Genomic DNA, 15,469 nt, shown 5'->3' on the forward strand with positions numbered 1-15,469 from the left:
TCTGTTTTTGTAATAGAACTTTATTAAATACAATCAAGTTTTAATGTACAAAATGTAAAAATAATTCTAATTTTAAATATATACAACATCATATATGTGCATTAGCAGCATTTTCAGGATTTTGGTCTTGGTAGCATTCTGTGGGTTGGTGATGAGTCCTCAGGTTACTTTGGGTTCTTCTGAAGAGCCTCTGCTACTTCAGAACTGCTTTTGATGAGTTATTTGAATCCCCAGTAGACCTGGAACTATTTATGGATGAAACATCATCAGATAAAGTAGTAGCTGTTGCTTTGCTGATTTCATTTACGTAATCCATCTTCTTTTCTTCTGGTAAATTATTCATGAGTGCTTGTGTATTAATCATTGCCAGTTCTTCATCAGCAACCAGGTCATTGTCAGGAAGATGGACAGTTTCTCTCACTTTTCTGCAAGGGGTGACAAGTGCAATATTCTGATCTGTCTCTTTAGGTGACTTGCTGTGCTGTAAACCCAAACTTCGTGGAGGCTGAAATGCTCTTTTAACAGATGGAGAAATTACTGAACATATTGGTGTCAGTGGTGGAGGGGCAGGTATGCAACTGAGGAAGTCCATAGCTTTTCTCTTTTTGCTGGTTTTGAGATGGTCTTCATTAACTGTAGCAGGTGAAGGTGTTTTTGCTGACCCTGGTGTAACAAGTTCCATATTTGGCGTGCTAGTTGACAAAGGGCTTGGATGCTTCATTTCAATTCTAGAAGAGATCTGGGTAAAAAGAGAAGTTTTATGTTGAATAGAATGTTCTGTTTCATGAAAATGTTCCGTTTCCTCAAAGTCTTCCAAAAAATGGGGGAAACCTCTCCCCCACCCTGCCCCCCAAATATAAAAACACTACACCATCATTCATATCCCATTCAAGTTTAGTTTGGTATCTCTTGATGATGATTAATATGATTCCTTCAAGTGCTGATGACTGATACATCACTGTTCACCTGTACAATTTACATTTTGTTTCTAAGAGCTAAGCAAAATGTATGGGAATTTTTCTATGCCAGATGGTAAGAAATCAAAGCACTCATAAGTCTTCTACTGCCTTGGCTATGTCTGTCACACATGGTTGGTTAAATAAGTAAAAAGGAGAAAAAAAAAGAAGAAAAACTAAGATAGAACATAGACCAAAAAATTTGAAGATAACAATACACACAAGACAGATGCTGCATAGCCAATCTTTCAAGCACAGGCCTGAGAATACACTTAATGTCTCATTTTTTAAAGATGATTAATATATTTAATAAACAATACAAATATAAACTAGTTCGTCTATAAAATACATAAACTAAACATTCAGAATTAAACATTAGCCCTCTCTTTGAAATAGAAAAGGATGCCTTATAAGCTTAAACTTAGTCCCAGGAACTGATATCACACCAGGGTGTTTCCACCTCCCTTGCAACTCATGACAGGAAAAATTTTTGTTCTGACTCTGCTCAGTACTCCACGTCAGAAGCAAATCACCACCAGCAGCTTTCATGGGAAACTTGAGTACTATTTAAATAAATTTTTGTCAAGACTGCTAAAATACATTTACCAGGTGACATCTCTTCCCTTTTAAATCCTAGAAATAGTAAACACTATCTATAAAAAGACCAGGAAGTAAATTATCTCAATAAGGCTGGGAACTGCAAAATGCCTTGAAATAAAAATGTACAGATCAAGATTTTTCCCTTCTGTGACATGCACATGAGACAATCTTCACAGTGGGACCAAAGAAGCACTAAATCATCCATAAAGAAAGAGGATTCATTTTACTCACATCAAATTCAAAATAATTAAAGTACGTTGTGGAAACATAGGCCACAAGGGGAAGTTTTCATATAGTGTTTGGAGGAAGGATAATCTATCTCATGGCTCCTCTGGGGAATAATCCTAAATGCCCCCCACACACAGAAAAAGCTTCCAATGAGCTTGCATTGCTCTGAAGAGATAGGATAAAGTGGGTGCAGAAGTGAGACCATTCACCACAGATATAACACTTGCTTAAATACTTACTGCATGCACTGCCAGTATAAATACAGCATTATAATTACCAGAAGCTTACCAAACTTCTATGCTCTATATAGCTGCAGGAAGGAGAGGGACTTTCCAAGCCACATCTTCTAGTTAAACTGGGTGTAAGCAAGAGATTTCTTTGTAGCAAATTCATCAATTTACTTTCTGCATTGGAGCAAAAGGAGGCCATGTTCTGTAAGGGAGAACAGAGTTTGCAATGCAGAATAGTTGGCTTTCAAACTGTGTGAGGATGATATACACTACATTTAAGACTTCCTTTTCTCATCATTATCTCACTGGAATTTTATTTTATATCAAACCAACAACATAGAAGATTGCTGCACTTGCTGTCCACGGCAGATTCCCTATTGACAAGTACAAGATCTTTTGCCACTCAGAGATTCTGTGGCACATCCTAAAGACAGTGCTGGATGAGTTGGGGGAAAAAAAAATCAAGATATTAAATCCCCTGGGAAAACTGCATTAACATTTTACTCTATCTCCCAGAAAATCTTCCTCAAATTCAGCATTATATGCATTACTTGTTTTAAAGATTTATCAATACTAACAGACTTCTTGGTGAAGGATGTAACTCAGCAGTAACTGAAACTAACCATCAAATGACACTTCTACAGGTTTACCTCTATCACACTTCTCAGTTCATTAACCTTCTCTTGAAGATAGCATTCCTTTGGACTAGCTGAGAATAAAGAAAGATCTCCAGCCAACAGCATGGGAATTTCTGATCTGAATTCTGACTGCCACTGAAGGTTGCTTGCAGAAATGAGTGAGCAGCGGACAACTACATCTTCAATAGCCAAGTGTCTGAGATCTGTCCAGATCTTTACTGCCACTAAGTTATAGCTTTCATCAGACAAGTATACCACAGTAGTGAAACCTAAAAGCAGGAAAAAAAAGTCTGAATTAAACCTTTACATCTCTTTAAGTTATTTGGATTTACGAAAAAAAGTCACACATCTTGAAAGAGCTACATGGCAGCCCATCTGCATGGTGATAGGTATCTCATACTTCTTTCATATTCTACACTAGCTCCCTACTGATTACAGAAAACAACTCAAAGTCTGTGTCTTCAGACACAGTCTGTTTCTCCTGTGTCTTCAAAAACAATACTCCTATGGAACTTTCCCTTTTTACCCAGAAGATTATCCACCTCTCCCTATCCATGAGCTCCAGTGCTTGAATTCCACTCATTCCATGACACTGTACACCAAAGAGGAGTTCAAGTATATGGCACAATGGTGTTTGTGCAGATGCTGAACACAGATGTGAGAACTTATGCCCACCATTTATGGAAAAAAAAACCAAAAAAACCCATGTAAATATAAGCTGCTTTTGAGCTTTGATCCTCCCTTTCTAACTTCCTGAGCTAGTAAGCAGAGACAGTTTTTCTTCATAAATACAGATTTGTGTGCCAGCATGTCACTGTGATGGGCTGGATCAGCAGGTTTTCACATTCCTGAGATTCAGGTACAACACCAAGATAACTCTTGACTTTTGAAATAAAGAATTCAGTGCTTATTCAATATGAGGACATGAATGTGGTTCACAACATCAACATACCTGCTCTTCTAACAGAAATTACAACTCCGACTAAATCCACTTCAGCACATGGTGGCTGAAAAGAAGGATCCAACAAACTGGTGAATTCTAGAGCCTTTCTTGGAAAGAAAATCTGTACCAGCATCTCCTGTGATACCTGATGAAACACAAAACTTCATTATTTACCACACTTACAGAGTGTGACACATTTTAATGATGCACCTTTATGCACCTAAAGCACTTACTGAGAGCTGTAGATACTGAGTTTTCTTGGTGGCTGTTAACTGGATGTGGGTGGAGTCTGCCCTGCCCCTGGACTGGGACGCTGACAGCTGGAAGATCCTGTAGCGAGCGCCTTCCTTCAGCAAGGAACACACGTCGGGCAGCGGGCGCCAGATACTCACTACTGCTCCTGACAACAGCACAGAAAGCTCAGTTTCCTGCTCAGTAATACTTTGGAGGCTTTTAAACAAAATGAATCTACAAAAAATCCTTTCCAAAAGCCCTAAACCAAGAATCAAACTGGAAATATTAACATGTAAGCTAAAATACTGTTGGAAACTCCTCAAATCTACCTATGCTGGCCAGTTACCACATTTAGTTAGAAGTTTTTTATAATTTTTCAAGCACTGACCTTTATGTTTTTCTTGCTTTCTGTAGTCTACCACATATAATCTCCATACTGCAGACACATCCCTTTTGTAACAACCATTTTCTTCCTGTTCTGCTGACTCTAAAGCCTTCTTGAATTGTTCCTGCAACTGAGTTTGTTTTTTGTCGTTCATCAGCTGCCTGTAAGCCTTCAAGGCTTTTAACTGGTCATCACTGAGATATCCCTGTAACCAAGAGAAGATTAACTCAGTTATAGTTTTATTAATCAAAAAACCACAAGATTTTTATATAGCCTCTTTCTTGAGTCTTCATCTGTTAGAAGCAATTTATTTCCAGCTGATGCACTACAAGGACTTGAAATGAGGTATATTAAAACAACAGGAGGCAGCAGTGGTACTGCTGGTACTCAGCTGGTGCTCTCTGGTCTGTGCAGAGATTACACTACACACTGTTCTTATGTGACAATTAGTGGGAAGCCTGCTTGAGAGTGCAGAAGTAAGGTGAATATTTAATATATTCATATATATAACAGCCAAGCTTGCCTGTTTCATATGAAGACATAGTAGGAAAAATTTCTGGAAGAATAAAGGAAGAGTTTCACTTCTCCTCCAGCTGCTGTTTCTGAGCTGACACAATGATTTACACTAAAATGCATCAAACCCATCACTTTACTGACCAAGCCTTCAAGACCCAGATGTCTGTACATGCAGCTCCAGAAACATGGATACCATTTTATCAAACAAACAAGATCATATGGCTTTATGACAGACAAGGATCCTCACTTGCAAAAGGCAAGGCATGAATTTAATTTTTAACAACTGGCAGGGACTAATCACCTGTATCTTTATTATGAAGGCATAAACACTTAAATATTGTGATTTAACTGGAACAGGGAATGAAGACAATGAAGACAATATAATTATCCAAACAATTCAGTGAACAGCACGCAAGTATATGAAACTCTAGATCAATGAGGTGCATTAAGTTTTCATATAAGCAAGACAAAGCAAAGTAATAAAATTACAAGTAGCATTAACTTCTAATTGTGCTATATCCTGGATTCTTATACCAAGAGAAAATTACCATCCAAGATAATATTAATCAATTACAACTAACCTTCATTAAGTTTTTTTTCAAAAATTTTAATATTAATTTATTTAGGAATAAGCATGCTGTAGAAGATATCATAAAACAGCAAAACCAAAGAGTAATTTAATGGTCAAATTTAGCATGAGTTATTAAATTTTCATTTATTCCAAAAGCTTTTCAAAATTAACCCACTACCTCCATATAACCAGGATCAGATGCATTCTGAATTGCTTCATAAAGTTCTGCGCCATCTTGCAAATTATGGATTTGCTGTCTTGTGACAATCCGTGATCTTCGTGTTCTTCTACTGGTTCTCTCTGTTGAGAAAAAGCTTTTATGTGGATTACAACCAAAACACATTAAAGTGAAGGAAGAAATAATTATATAAGAAGCACAGTATTACTTAGGCCTTGCCAGAATAAAAATACAAAACACATGTATAAGAATTGATGTATATGTGTGTGTGTGTGTGTGTGTGTGTGTATATGTATCAGGAAAATACAAGAAGAAAAAAAATCTTATTAATTGCAATACAACGTAGATAGAACATTATACAAACTTTGGGGAAGCCAGTATCAGTGGCTAGGAGGCTAGCAGCTAGAATCAGTGGCTAATATCACTTAGGAGAGCGTGGGAGATTTGATGGGCTGCCAATAACCTTCATAGATACTTGATTACATTTTCTTTCTGTACATCACTTGCTCTTCTTCTCATGTAGCAGAGAAGTCTTAAAGACACCAAGATGTGGAACAGCAGGTGACCACAAGCCTTCACACAAAGTTTCCTCAGGACATCAGCTAAATGCCAAGTTAACTTATATTAAACTACTATGAACATCACTTTGCTGCCAGAATTTTGATGAATTCCTTCAGCACAGCAGACCCCTGTGTACAAATTTACCAAACATAAAACAACACACGAGGAGTCATAGCAGTGACGTTTAAGAATTACAAGGCCATCTCTGATTTCAACTAAGAATTCCATGCAGTAATCACTGGCAGAGGTGGACAGTGTCAGCCATTACAGAATTAGAAGATACTGAAGTGGAAGGCACCTCTGGAGGTCATCTGGTCCAACCCCCCTGCTCAAGCAGGGGCACCCTATAGAAGGCTGACTAAGACCATGTCCAGTGAGCTTTTTATTATCTTCCAGGATGGAAATTTTACAGCCTCTGTAGGCAACACTGTCAGTCAACCACCATAGTGAAAACGTTTCCTGGTGACCAGAGGGAACTTCCTCTATTCCAGTTTGTATCCATTTGGCTCTGGACCTGTCACTGGACACCACTGAAAGAAGCCTAGCTCCATGTCTGCACTGTCCTTCCAGGTATTTAAGTACATTGATCAGATGTCCCTGAGCCTTCTCCAAGCTCAATTGTCCCAGCTCTCTCAGATTTTCCTAGGTCAGATGCTCCAATTCCTTAAACACATTCATGGTCCTTTGCTGTAGTATCACCAGTGTGTCCATATCTCTTTTAGAGTGAGGAGCCCAGAACTGGACATGGCATTCCACATGTGGCCTTACCAGTGCTAAACAGAAGGGAAGGATCACCATCTTAGACCTTCTGGCAACAATCCTCAACTTATCCACCAGGACCCCCAGGGCTCTTTCTGCCAAGCTGCTTTCCAGATGGGTGGCCCCCAGCATGTATTGGTGCATGTCACTGCTCCTCCCCAGGTGTAAGATTTGCAATTTGCTTTGTTGAACTTCATGAGGTTCTTGTCAGCCTATTTCTCCAGGTGCCAAAATCCCTCTGGATGGCAGCATAATCCTCTAGTGTATCCATCAATTGTCCTAATTTTCAGCACCAAACCTGCTGTAAGTACATTGCTCCACTCATTACTGAATTGGTTAAAACAGGACTAGACCGAGTACTCATCCCTGGCATACACCAGGAGTTACTGGCTTCCAAACAGACTTTGTGCCACTGATCACCACCCTCTGGGCCCTACTTTTCAGTTTTCAATCCACCTGCCTGCCTGCTCATCCAGCCCATCAGCTTCTCTCTGTGGATCCTAAGGGACGCAGTGTCAAAAGCCTTTCTGAAGTCCAGGTAGACAATGTCACTGCTCTCGCCTCAACTGCCCAAGCCAGTGATTTCATCACAGAACACTGTCAGGTTGGTCAAACTTAACTTCTGCTGAGTGAATCTTTGCTGAATACTCCAAATCACATTTTTATCCCTTTTGTGCCTGTGCTTCCAGGATTATTTGTCCCATCACCTTCTCAAGGATCAGGGAAAGGCTGACTGGCCTGTAGTTTTCTGGGTACTCCTTCCTACCTTTTCTGAATACAGCAGACACATTTGCTTTCTTCCAGTCTCCAGGCACCTCTACCAACCAACTAATGATCATTCAAAGAGGATCAAAAGCAGCCCCACAGACATCAGTCAGCTCCTCCAGCATTCTGAGTTAATCCCATCATCAGCTATGGATTTACATATGTCCGGTTTGCCTGAGTGTTCTCTAACTTGATCCTCTTCCACCAAGGGTATGTCTTCCTTGCTTCAGAATTTCCCCTGGTCTCTGTGGCCTGGGATTGTCAACCAAGGGCATTCAGTAACTCAGTATTCTCCATGGCCTGTGTCACCACAGTCCCTGTCTCACTGAGCAGCTCCACTGACCTGAGTATCCACACAGTCATGCAATTATTCATGAGGAAAGAGATGCTCAGTCTTGGTGTTCAGGTCTACTGAGATACATCCTAGCAGTGCCCGCCTCTGGGTGAAATCTTACAGTGTCACGTCCCTGAGGGGAATGAAATTATGAATTCTGCAATTTTGTAGCATTTCCCTGAGAATCATCTCATGGATAATTTTTTAGTGGCCTGCCTACCAATATGTTCAAAAGGTGTTTCCTAGAGAGCTGCAAAGCCATGCAAATAAGCATAAAACCATTTTGTACCAAAAGGTCTTGACACACAGGAAGCAAAAACCTGAAACAGCACAAAACAAAAACAACAATAAAGAAAACAACCCAAAATCCCATCTCTTCTTCTTGATCACCAGAGATTTTTGACAATTTCTTTAGCCTTTTCTGAAAACATCAAAATGTTTTTCTATTCTTTTTAAGTTCTGAAAGAATGAAAGCTTTACCTTCATGCTTTTCATATTCTGCTTGAATTTTTGCAAACAGAGCTTCCAATTTCTTTTGCTGATCCTCTGCATGCTTGGCAGCTTCCCTTTCTTCCGCTCGGCTATTACGAAAAACATAGGAACCAGCTGATGTCTTTTCCATCCACTGAAATGAAAAGATTAAAACTAAACCCAGACTTTTAAAAAAATTATTTTTAACGTTATCTAGCTTCTCTTTCATACTCACTGTTGAGCAAAAATGCTTTAAAAATGAACAGGCAGCAGACTTTAAGTTCTTCCAGTATAACAGATAAAAGGCAAAACCCTATAGGATTGGTTGGTAACTTGTCAAAGACATGCAGAACAGAGCAGTATCCAAAACCAGATGATTTAAAGCTGAAGAAAACATAGCTTCAAGTAGTGGGTATCAGTGTTGTAATTTAGATGATTAATGGACACCACTGGTAGATTCATTAAGATACAAACCAGCACACTCAATGCTGAAAAATACACCAGACTGCATTCTACCCAACTTGTCTTTCCACATCAGCTGTACTTTCTGTTTTAACACCCTGGATTAGATGCTGTAAAAGAACTATGATATAGTTCTGCAGATGCTCCTAAACCTTTTCTGCCTAAGATGATTCCATAGCCTTGTCCACAACCCTACCAGAACTGGCTTGCCTGATTTGAAGAGGCCAGTGAGCTAAATGAGGAGATCCATGGTTGTTCCCTTCCCATTTTCTGCACAGTTCTGTCTTCTCCTTTGCACTGGCTCTAGCAGTGACTCAGCAGACTGTATCAGATTGGTAATTAAATAGACAAGCAGTTCATTGTGTGTTCTTAATATTATTATTAGTTACTTTTTCCTAGTTTAATGAATTAAGTTACCTAAGTAACAGGACCAGGTGATCTCCAGGTTTAGAACAGATAAGCAGCAAGAGTGTATAGTGAAAGCAAGATAAGGAAAGGTTGCAGAACCAATCCTTATGAGGCAATGAATTGTTGAAATAGGCTCGACCTACCTCATTAATAGCACATCATGTATTTCCTGCATTACTCACAGTTTGACACCTTTAATTAAGGTTACTGTGATTCCCACACTCCTTGACTCTTGAGGTAAAATGAGACGGACAGCCCAAATTTTATAATTTTGGCATGTTTGAGCAAGAGTCTCAGTGTTTAATGCAGAAAAAAGTACATCAATCTCTTGACATAGCCAGATATGAAGAAGCATTTTCCTCCCCAGCCTGGAAACCATTAACTGTGATGCAGTTACAGATTACAGTCCCCTTTCTGAGAACTATATAAATGTTTGTTCTGCCAGGCAGCTCATACAATAAGTGTTGCAATTTCCTCCATTAAAGTAATGATATAAATAGCAAAGTAACGATCCAAACCAAATGTTGCTAGTACCTTTGCAGAATTCATTCTACATCCACCAACAATAATATAATACCTTAGTAAGAAGGCAATGAAAAAAAGTATCCTAGATATACATGCCAAGTATAACCTGCTCTGAGAAAAGCTAATAAAATATGAAAATTACGCCCTGGTTAAACTGTTTATATTAAAAGAACTGATTACTAAAAGAAATATTGTTTCATCATTTATAAATTCATAAAACCAAGTAGTTGCAGTGAAGTCTGATGGCATTTAAAACGTCTGGACAGCAAGTAGTATTTAAAAGATCTCAACTCTGTTTTACAGCATAATTACACACCGTATTTTTAGTAATATAAAACTTACACAATACAGTCAGCTACATGTAAGAAAAAGTAATCCTACCAATGCTTAGAAATATGTAACATTTTGTTAATATGTTAATAATAAAACAAGTGCTGTACTTTTTCTGTATGGAAACTGAAATTCAGTTCTTTACAGAATTGAAATTCAATTATTTCTGGCTTTTTGAAGCTGAAAGCAAAGTCAACTAAAGGATACTGAACACAAACTTCTTACAGCAGGATGCTCTAGTCCTGAAATACTAAATACATGTGCAATGCAAGAACCACTCCTGTGTATTTTACACATAACAGTATCTTAAAAAAAAAATTGTAACTCTCTATATTGTGTCTTTGAGGAATTATAGCAATTAATTAATATAATTGAGATCTCATAGAACCTTGCTAGATTCATAAAATGCTTCCACCATACCTGAATAGGGTATGTTCTTTGAATAACCACATCAATACACCCCACTGCACCGCCCTCACTGTAAAGTGATGACAAAGGCACAGGGAAAGGTCTGGGATCCCGATGAAATCCTAGTTTTGTGTACCATTGCACACGGCGAGTGCTGTTCGCTGAGATCTGAGCAAGGGAAATAGTGCATGAGAAACTGTCACTGTTGTAAGTTATAGCAAAGTTCTATCCACCTTATTTTATCTACAGGAATATCTACATACCTCACTAAGAATATATCACTTTTGCACCTGAGCAGATCACATTTTAATTTAAAGATTTCCCTTCACACTGAAGACTGTATTTTAAACAGAGTCTAGAAATCTGATAAGTTACAATTCTCTGGGAAATGAGAATCTGTGAGACAACCCATTGCTTTGTACCAGAGGAGCAATTTCAGTATTATGTTGAAACTTCACCCTCTTTAAAATTAAATCTCTTTAACTAACCTCTAATGAACCAAGGCCCTCCCTGACCAGTTCATCCTCTCATGACTTGGTTCCCCCCATTCTTCCTCCAACTTCTATATCGCCTGAGATGGATAAATACTTCTTTGCAACTTGGTGTTTAACCAAAGTAAGGAGCTGGAGCTGCCAAAGCACATAGCAAAACTTGGTAGAATTTTATACTACAAACTTCTCTTCCAACTTTACAAATTTGGTTACTGAACTTCAGCAAAGCTCCATCTGTTTGTAAAACCCCAATAACTTTTCCTCTTTACAAAATATGGCTCAATTAAGTAGCATTTATAACATCTCTCTGTCACATCCAATCAAACAGAAGATTTTATTTACCTTTAACATAAGGGAATCTGGGGCTTCCAGTGGCGTACATCCATTTTGAGGACCAACAAGTTCTGCTCCATGCACTATGATCTTCTGACCAACAGTCAGCTGCCTTCTATCTAAGAAAGCTTTGAGAGGTGGATCCAGAAGAGCTCTGATCCCATACCAGCCATCAGTAACTTCAATTAAAGCTGCTGCTTTTTTACTTTCCATGTTCTTATTGCTACTGCTAGGAGATACAACTGTGTTCAGCGATATGATTTTGGAAATACACAGTACAAGTGTTTTACCTGCTGCATCATCTCTTTCCATTATCTTTTTGATTGCCGATCGTTTACTTTTGTCAACTTCCAAATCATACCTACAAAAAGGAATTTGTGCTTAGTTACAGCAAACAAAATCCATCACATTGTTTTTCTTTAAACACAATTGTAGCAAACAGTTGGTTACTCAATCTACATGATTAAGCACCACTGTAGCAAATCAAATGTTTTCTACACTTTTGCAGGTAACACACACTATGTTTTTAATACCGCTGTGTGTAAGTTTAACAATACAAGCATTCTGCTAAGTAATGAGTGCAAGGTAGATGTGCTTATTTTGTAATATTGACGAACCAGAAAGCACACAGTAACACAAATTACAGCTCCCAATATATTGCTATACACATACCTATATTTCAACTGCAACAGGACCATTTCTGGCGTCAAACATCTATTAGCAAATTCATGTGGGAAAGACACTTCCATGGCTGCCAATTTCCATACAATCCATCTGTAGTGATTGTAAACCCAGGCCTCTGTTATTAGATTGGGGTCCACACCAGGAGTGTCAAGGAGGGCTCTGCATATAAATTGTTAATAAATTAACCTGAAATCCACTGCAAATTTTGACTTGCCTATTTTTCAGACTATTTACATCACTGAAAAATTTCCAGAAATTTTCCAAACTGACTTTGCTTTCCTTAATGGTCAGTGAGGATCAATCACTAGCAACATGAATCTACATAGAAAATTCACAATCCTATAATATCTTTATTTACGCCAGTGGAGGTGTACTAAAAATGCATAGTAAAAAACCAGCAGTCAGAGGCTTTAAAATACCACTGTGTTGGATTTATTCTAGGAGACAAGAGAATTGCTATCTCATAAATAGCATAGTTGTCCCAAGTTCATAAGCAACAGTACCTGTAAAACTCCTTTTTCCCAGCTTTTCCCTCATCTGTAGGTATTAGCCATCCTCCATCAGCAAGATGCATTCCATTTCCAGCTAACAAATACTCCTTACTGAAAAAGTCCTTGATGAGAAACTGGAAAGATTCTGCATTTGTGCTGTTAACTTGTATACACTGTTTTGAAACACCATATGTGTATAGCTGAAAAAAATCAGATGGAAAAGACAAAATAATGACAATACAGTGAGAATTTAACAGAGAGTTTAAATATCCAATCTTATTAATTCAGATTAAATATTTATTTAAGGTTGAGACTGCTTTTGTCTGACCTTGCCATTTCATACGTAAACCATGGAAAATAGATGATCCCCAACAACTGTTTTAGCAGAACAGCATCACAGTGTTCTTTGAAAGTGTTTAAAAAAATTCAATAGGTTTTGTACTTTCACAGTACCAAAAGGAAGAGCATTTTCATATAGATTTACCTAAGCTTAAATGCTTTTCATGTGCATTTTAATTGGTGGAATTTTTTTCCTGTTTCATTATAACACTAGAGATTTATGACCTTTATTATTTGGAATAGTCTTAAAACTGGATATATGCCACTTAAATACTGTAGCAACTGGTGTAACAGCTACTGTAAATAACCTAAAAACTGAAAAATGTATCTATTCAAAAGCTACTGAGTTTTTATTTGCTAGTTTTGAGAAACAGATGTGAGACTGAAAATACAAAGATATCAGTATACCTCTTCTGTAGAATAAAAGCTAGGAGATTTCTCTTCTACTGCAGTTTTCAGAGAGATTCTGTTGCTGGCAGATGTTTTAATGACATAAAGAGAGCCTGGCTGTGAACGAATATTTTGCCTATATTTCTTTTTAATTCTCATTTCCTGCAGATCTCTGGCACAGCGGAGATTTGTCACCATCCTGGCCATAGCTGCAAATTAAAAAAAGCCAAATCATCACAACGTTTTAAAAGCATTATCAAATAAAGATATACAGTGATGCTGTAGCAGATTCAGAGCAGCATTTTTTCTGTGCTACTCTGCAGATTTTTAGGAACTACAGGTCTAAATATTAAAAGTTTAATGCATTTAGAAAGCAGTAATTACTGAAGGCATTTGAATATTTATATAAAACAAATTACATATCTATATTAATTTTATAAAAGTCCCTGAACTAAACTTCCATCCACATATTTTTCTCATATGAAGACTGAACTCAGTCTTCATAGAAAACTCCAAATGGAAAGAAATTAGTTGACGACTGCAGAAATCCTTAATCCTGAAATTTTGGCCTGTTACTGCAGGAACTAATTCTGCAAATACTCATACACCTGTTCAAATATACAGAAGTCCTTCTGAAAAAAAATCCGGATTATTTGATTGTAAATTATAGAAGTAACCAAAAAAAACAGAGCATTCAAGAGAGCTTAGAAGGCATAAATCCACATTTTTAAGTCAAACAGTTGAGCATTCAAAGTCTGCCTCTTTAACAAGGACACAATCAACCATTTATATGGCTAAGTCTACATTTTAATTAGAAGACAGAATGAAAACAAGCTCCTATAAAAATGATTGAAGTATAGCAAGGCTAATCTGAGGTTCCTAGATTATTTTATCTATGAGGTATATAAGAAAAATCTAATATCAAATGAAACATAAGTTGTCTGTTTCTAAGCATTGTGTGAAATATTTTCCTTTTCTCAATTAACTTTGACGATAAACAGTATATGCTCTTTTAAGAGTGCAATATAAAATATTAGGAAAATAGTAATTTCCTAATTTTCCTGCCAAAATAAAAAAAGCCTTAAAATGAAGCTTCCTTTATTAAAAAAAAAAAAAGTCTGCAAATTATACAAAAACCCCTAAAGAATCAACTCTGATAGATAGTATTCACAATAGTTAAGTGAGTAAAATCTGAAAATACCTAAATTGCCATTTTCTAGGTCAGTGTCTGCTGCATGCTGGACACAAGGCTGCTGATCTTGAGGGTCAGCAGTATTTTGTTCAGTTCTGATCTGATTTAGTTCCATCTCTTTGTTCATACTTTTGCTGATGGGTGAGTCACATCTGCTGCTGCTGCCTTGTTCGCTTGTAGAAAATGTCAGCTTGGTTTTGAAGGGTGGAATAAAAGTTTTAGCAGCTTTGCCAGATTTGTACAAACTTCTCGTTTCTTCACTCTCTTTTGCCGAGGCCTTACAGGGAGTGGAAACCCCTGCAGCACTATCTGAAGAGTGCCTGAGAGCACAGTGCTGAAAAATGGCAGGTTTAGACTGGAATCCTCTCAAATCTTGATCTGGCAGGGTAAGGGTAGGATTCTTGACTTCTTGTCGTTCTTCAGTTGACCTACAGAAATGAAAACATTTAAGCATACATATTTCATCTTCCTGACAAAAATCTTTGTCAGGAGTTTTGTATTCTTAATTTAGTAATACAAAATTTCAATTCTGTATCAGTAAAAAGACAAAATATCAATCCTTGATATTTAAGAAACAGAATACTTCTTTCTATTGAAAAAAGACACAGTATAATAGGGTATAGTTAGTTTATCATCTACTATATATATATATAGCATACACTAGATCTACTGCAGCAGCATGTGTTATATGGTAACTTAGTATTTTTGTCATAAAATGATTAGCCTTTTATGAAGTTGGGTAGTAACTCAAAAATTTCTCACCCAAAAGGCTGACAAGTTATGGGTTTTAAAGGCACATGGTACATAAATTTTCTTCTGTCTTTAAAAATGCCTGTAAGATAGTAAGAAAAAAAATGTTTGAAATGGCACATTACATAGATATTTATAGCACATGCTTTATCTATATTAATGATATATAGAGAAGTCTTCAGAGTTTATATAAACAGCTTTATTTATTCCTGCCCCCAAAAATGTTTTTTTAAACATCGTTCCAGAGAGATCTAAAGATTAAGTACTCACAATGCTGAGCTCTCAAGAGTTTATGTT

The 15,469-nt window shown here is 37.3% G+C and overlaps 1 protein-coding gene across 1 annotated transcript in view; it reads right to left on the reverse strand.

The window, feature by feature from the left end:
* Positions 1-2: 2 nt before the first annotated feature.
* BRCA2 (BRCA2 DNA repair associated) overlaps positions 3-15,469 on the reverse strand; it is a 33,687-nt gene continuing 18,220 nt past the window's right edge. The window contains exons 13-27 of the mRNA XM_021541870.3: positions 15,185-15,254; positions 14,432-14,850; positions 13,249-13,439; positions 12,514-12,701; positions 11,999-12,169; positions 11,336-11,687; positions 10,515-10,670; positions 8,379-8,523; positions 5,480-5,601; positions 4,218-4,419; positions 3,829-3,995; positions 3,605-3,740; positions 2,665-2,921; positions 2,073-2,216; positions 3-739 (exon numbers count right to left, since the gene is read on the reverse strand). Of these exons, the coding sequence (XP_021397545.3) occupies positions 194-739; positions 2,073-2,216; positions 2,665-2,921; positions 3,605-3,740; positions 3,829-3,995; positions 4,218-4,419; positions 5,480-5,601; positions 8,379-8,523; positions 10,515-10,670; positions 11,336-11,687; positions 11,999-12,169; positions 12,514-12,701; positions 13,249-13,439; positions 14,432-14,850; positions 15,185-15,254 (3,266 nt within the window). The 3' untranslated portion in view covers positions 3-193. The remainder of the gene's footprint in view (positions 740-2,072; positions 2,217-2,664; positions 2,922-3,604; positions 3,741-3,828; positions 3,996-4,217; positions 4,420-5,479; positions 5,602-8,378; positions 8,524-10,514; positions 10,671-11,335; positions 11,688-11,998; positions 12,170-12,513; positions 12,702-13,248; positions 13,440-14,431; positions 14,851-15,184; positions 15,255-15,469) is intronic.

The sequence above is a fragment of the Lonchura striata genome, chromosome 2, assembly GCF_046129695.1.
Source record: "Lonchura striata isolate bLonStr1 chromosome 2, bLonStr1.mat, whole genome shotgun sequence".
Taxonomy (NCBI): Eukaryota; Metazoa; Chordata; class Aves; order Passeriformes; family Estrildidae; genus Lonchura; species Lonchura striata.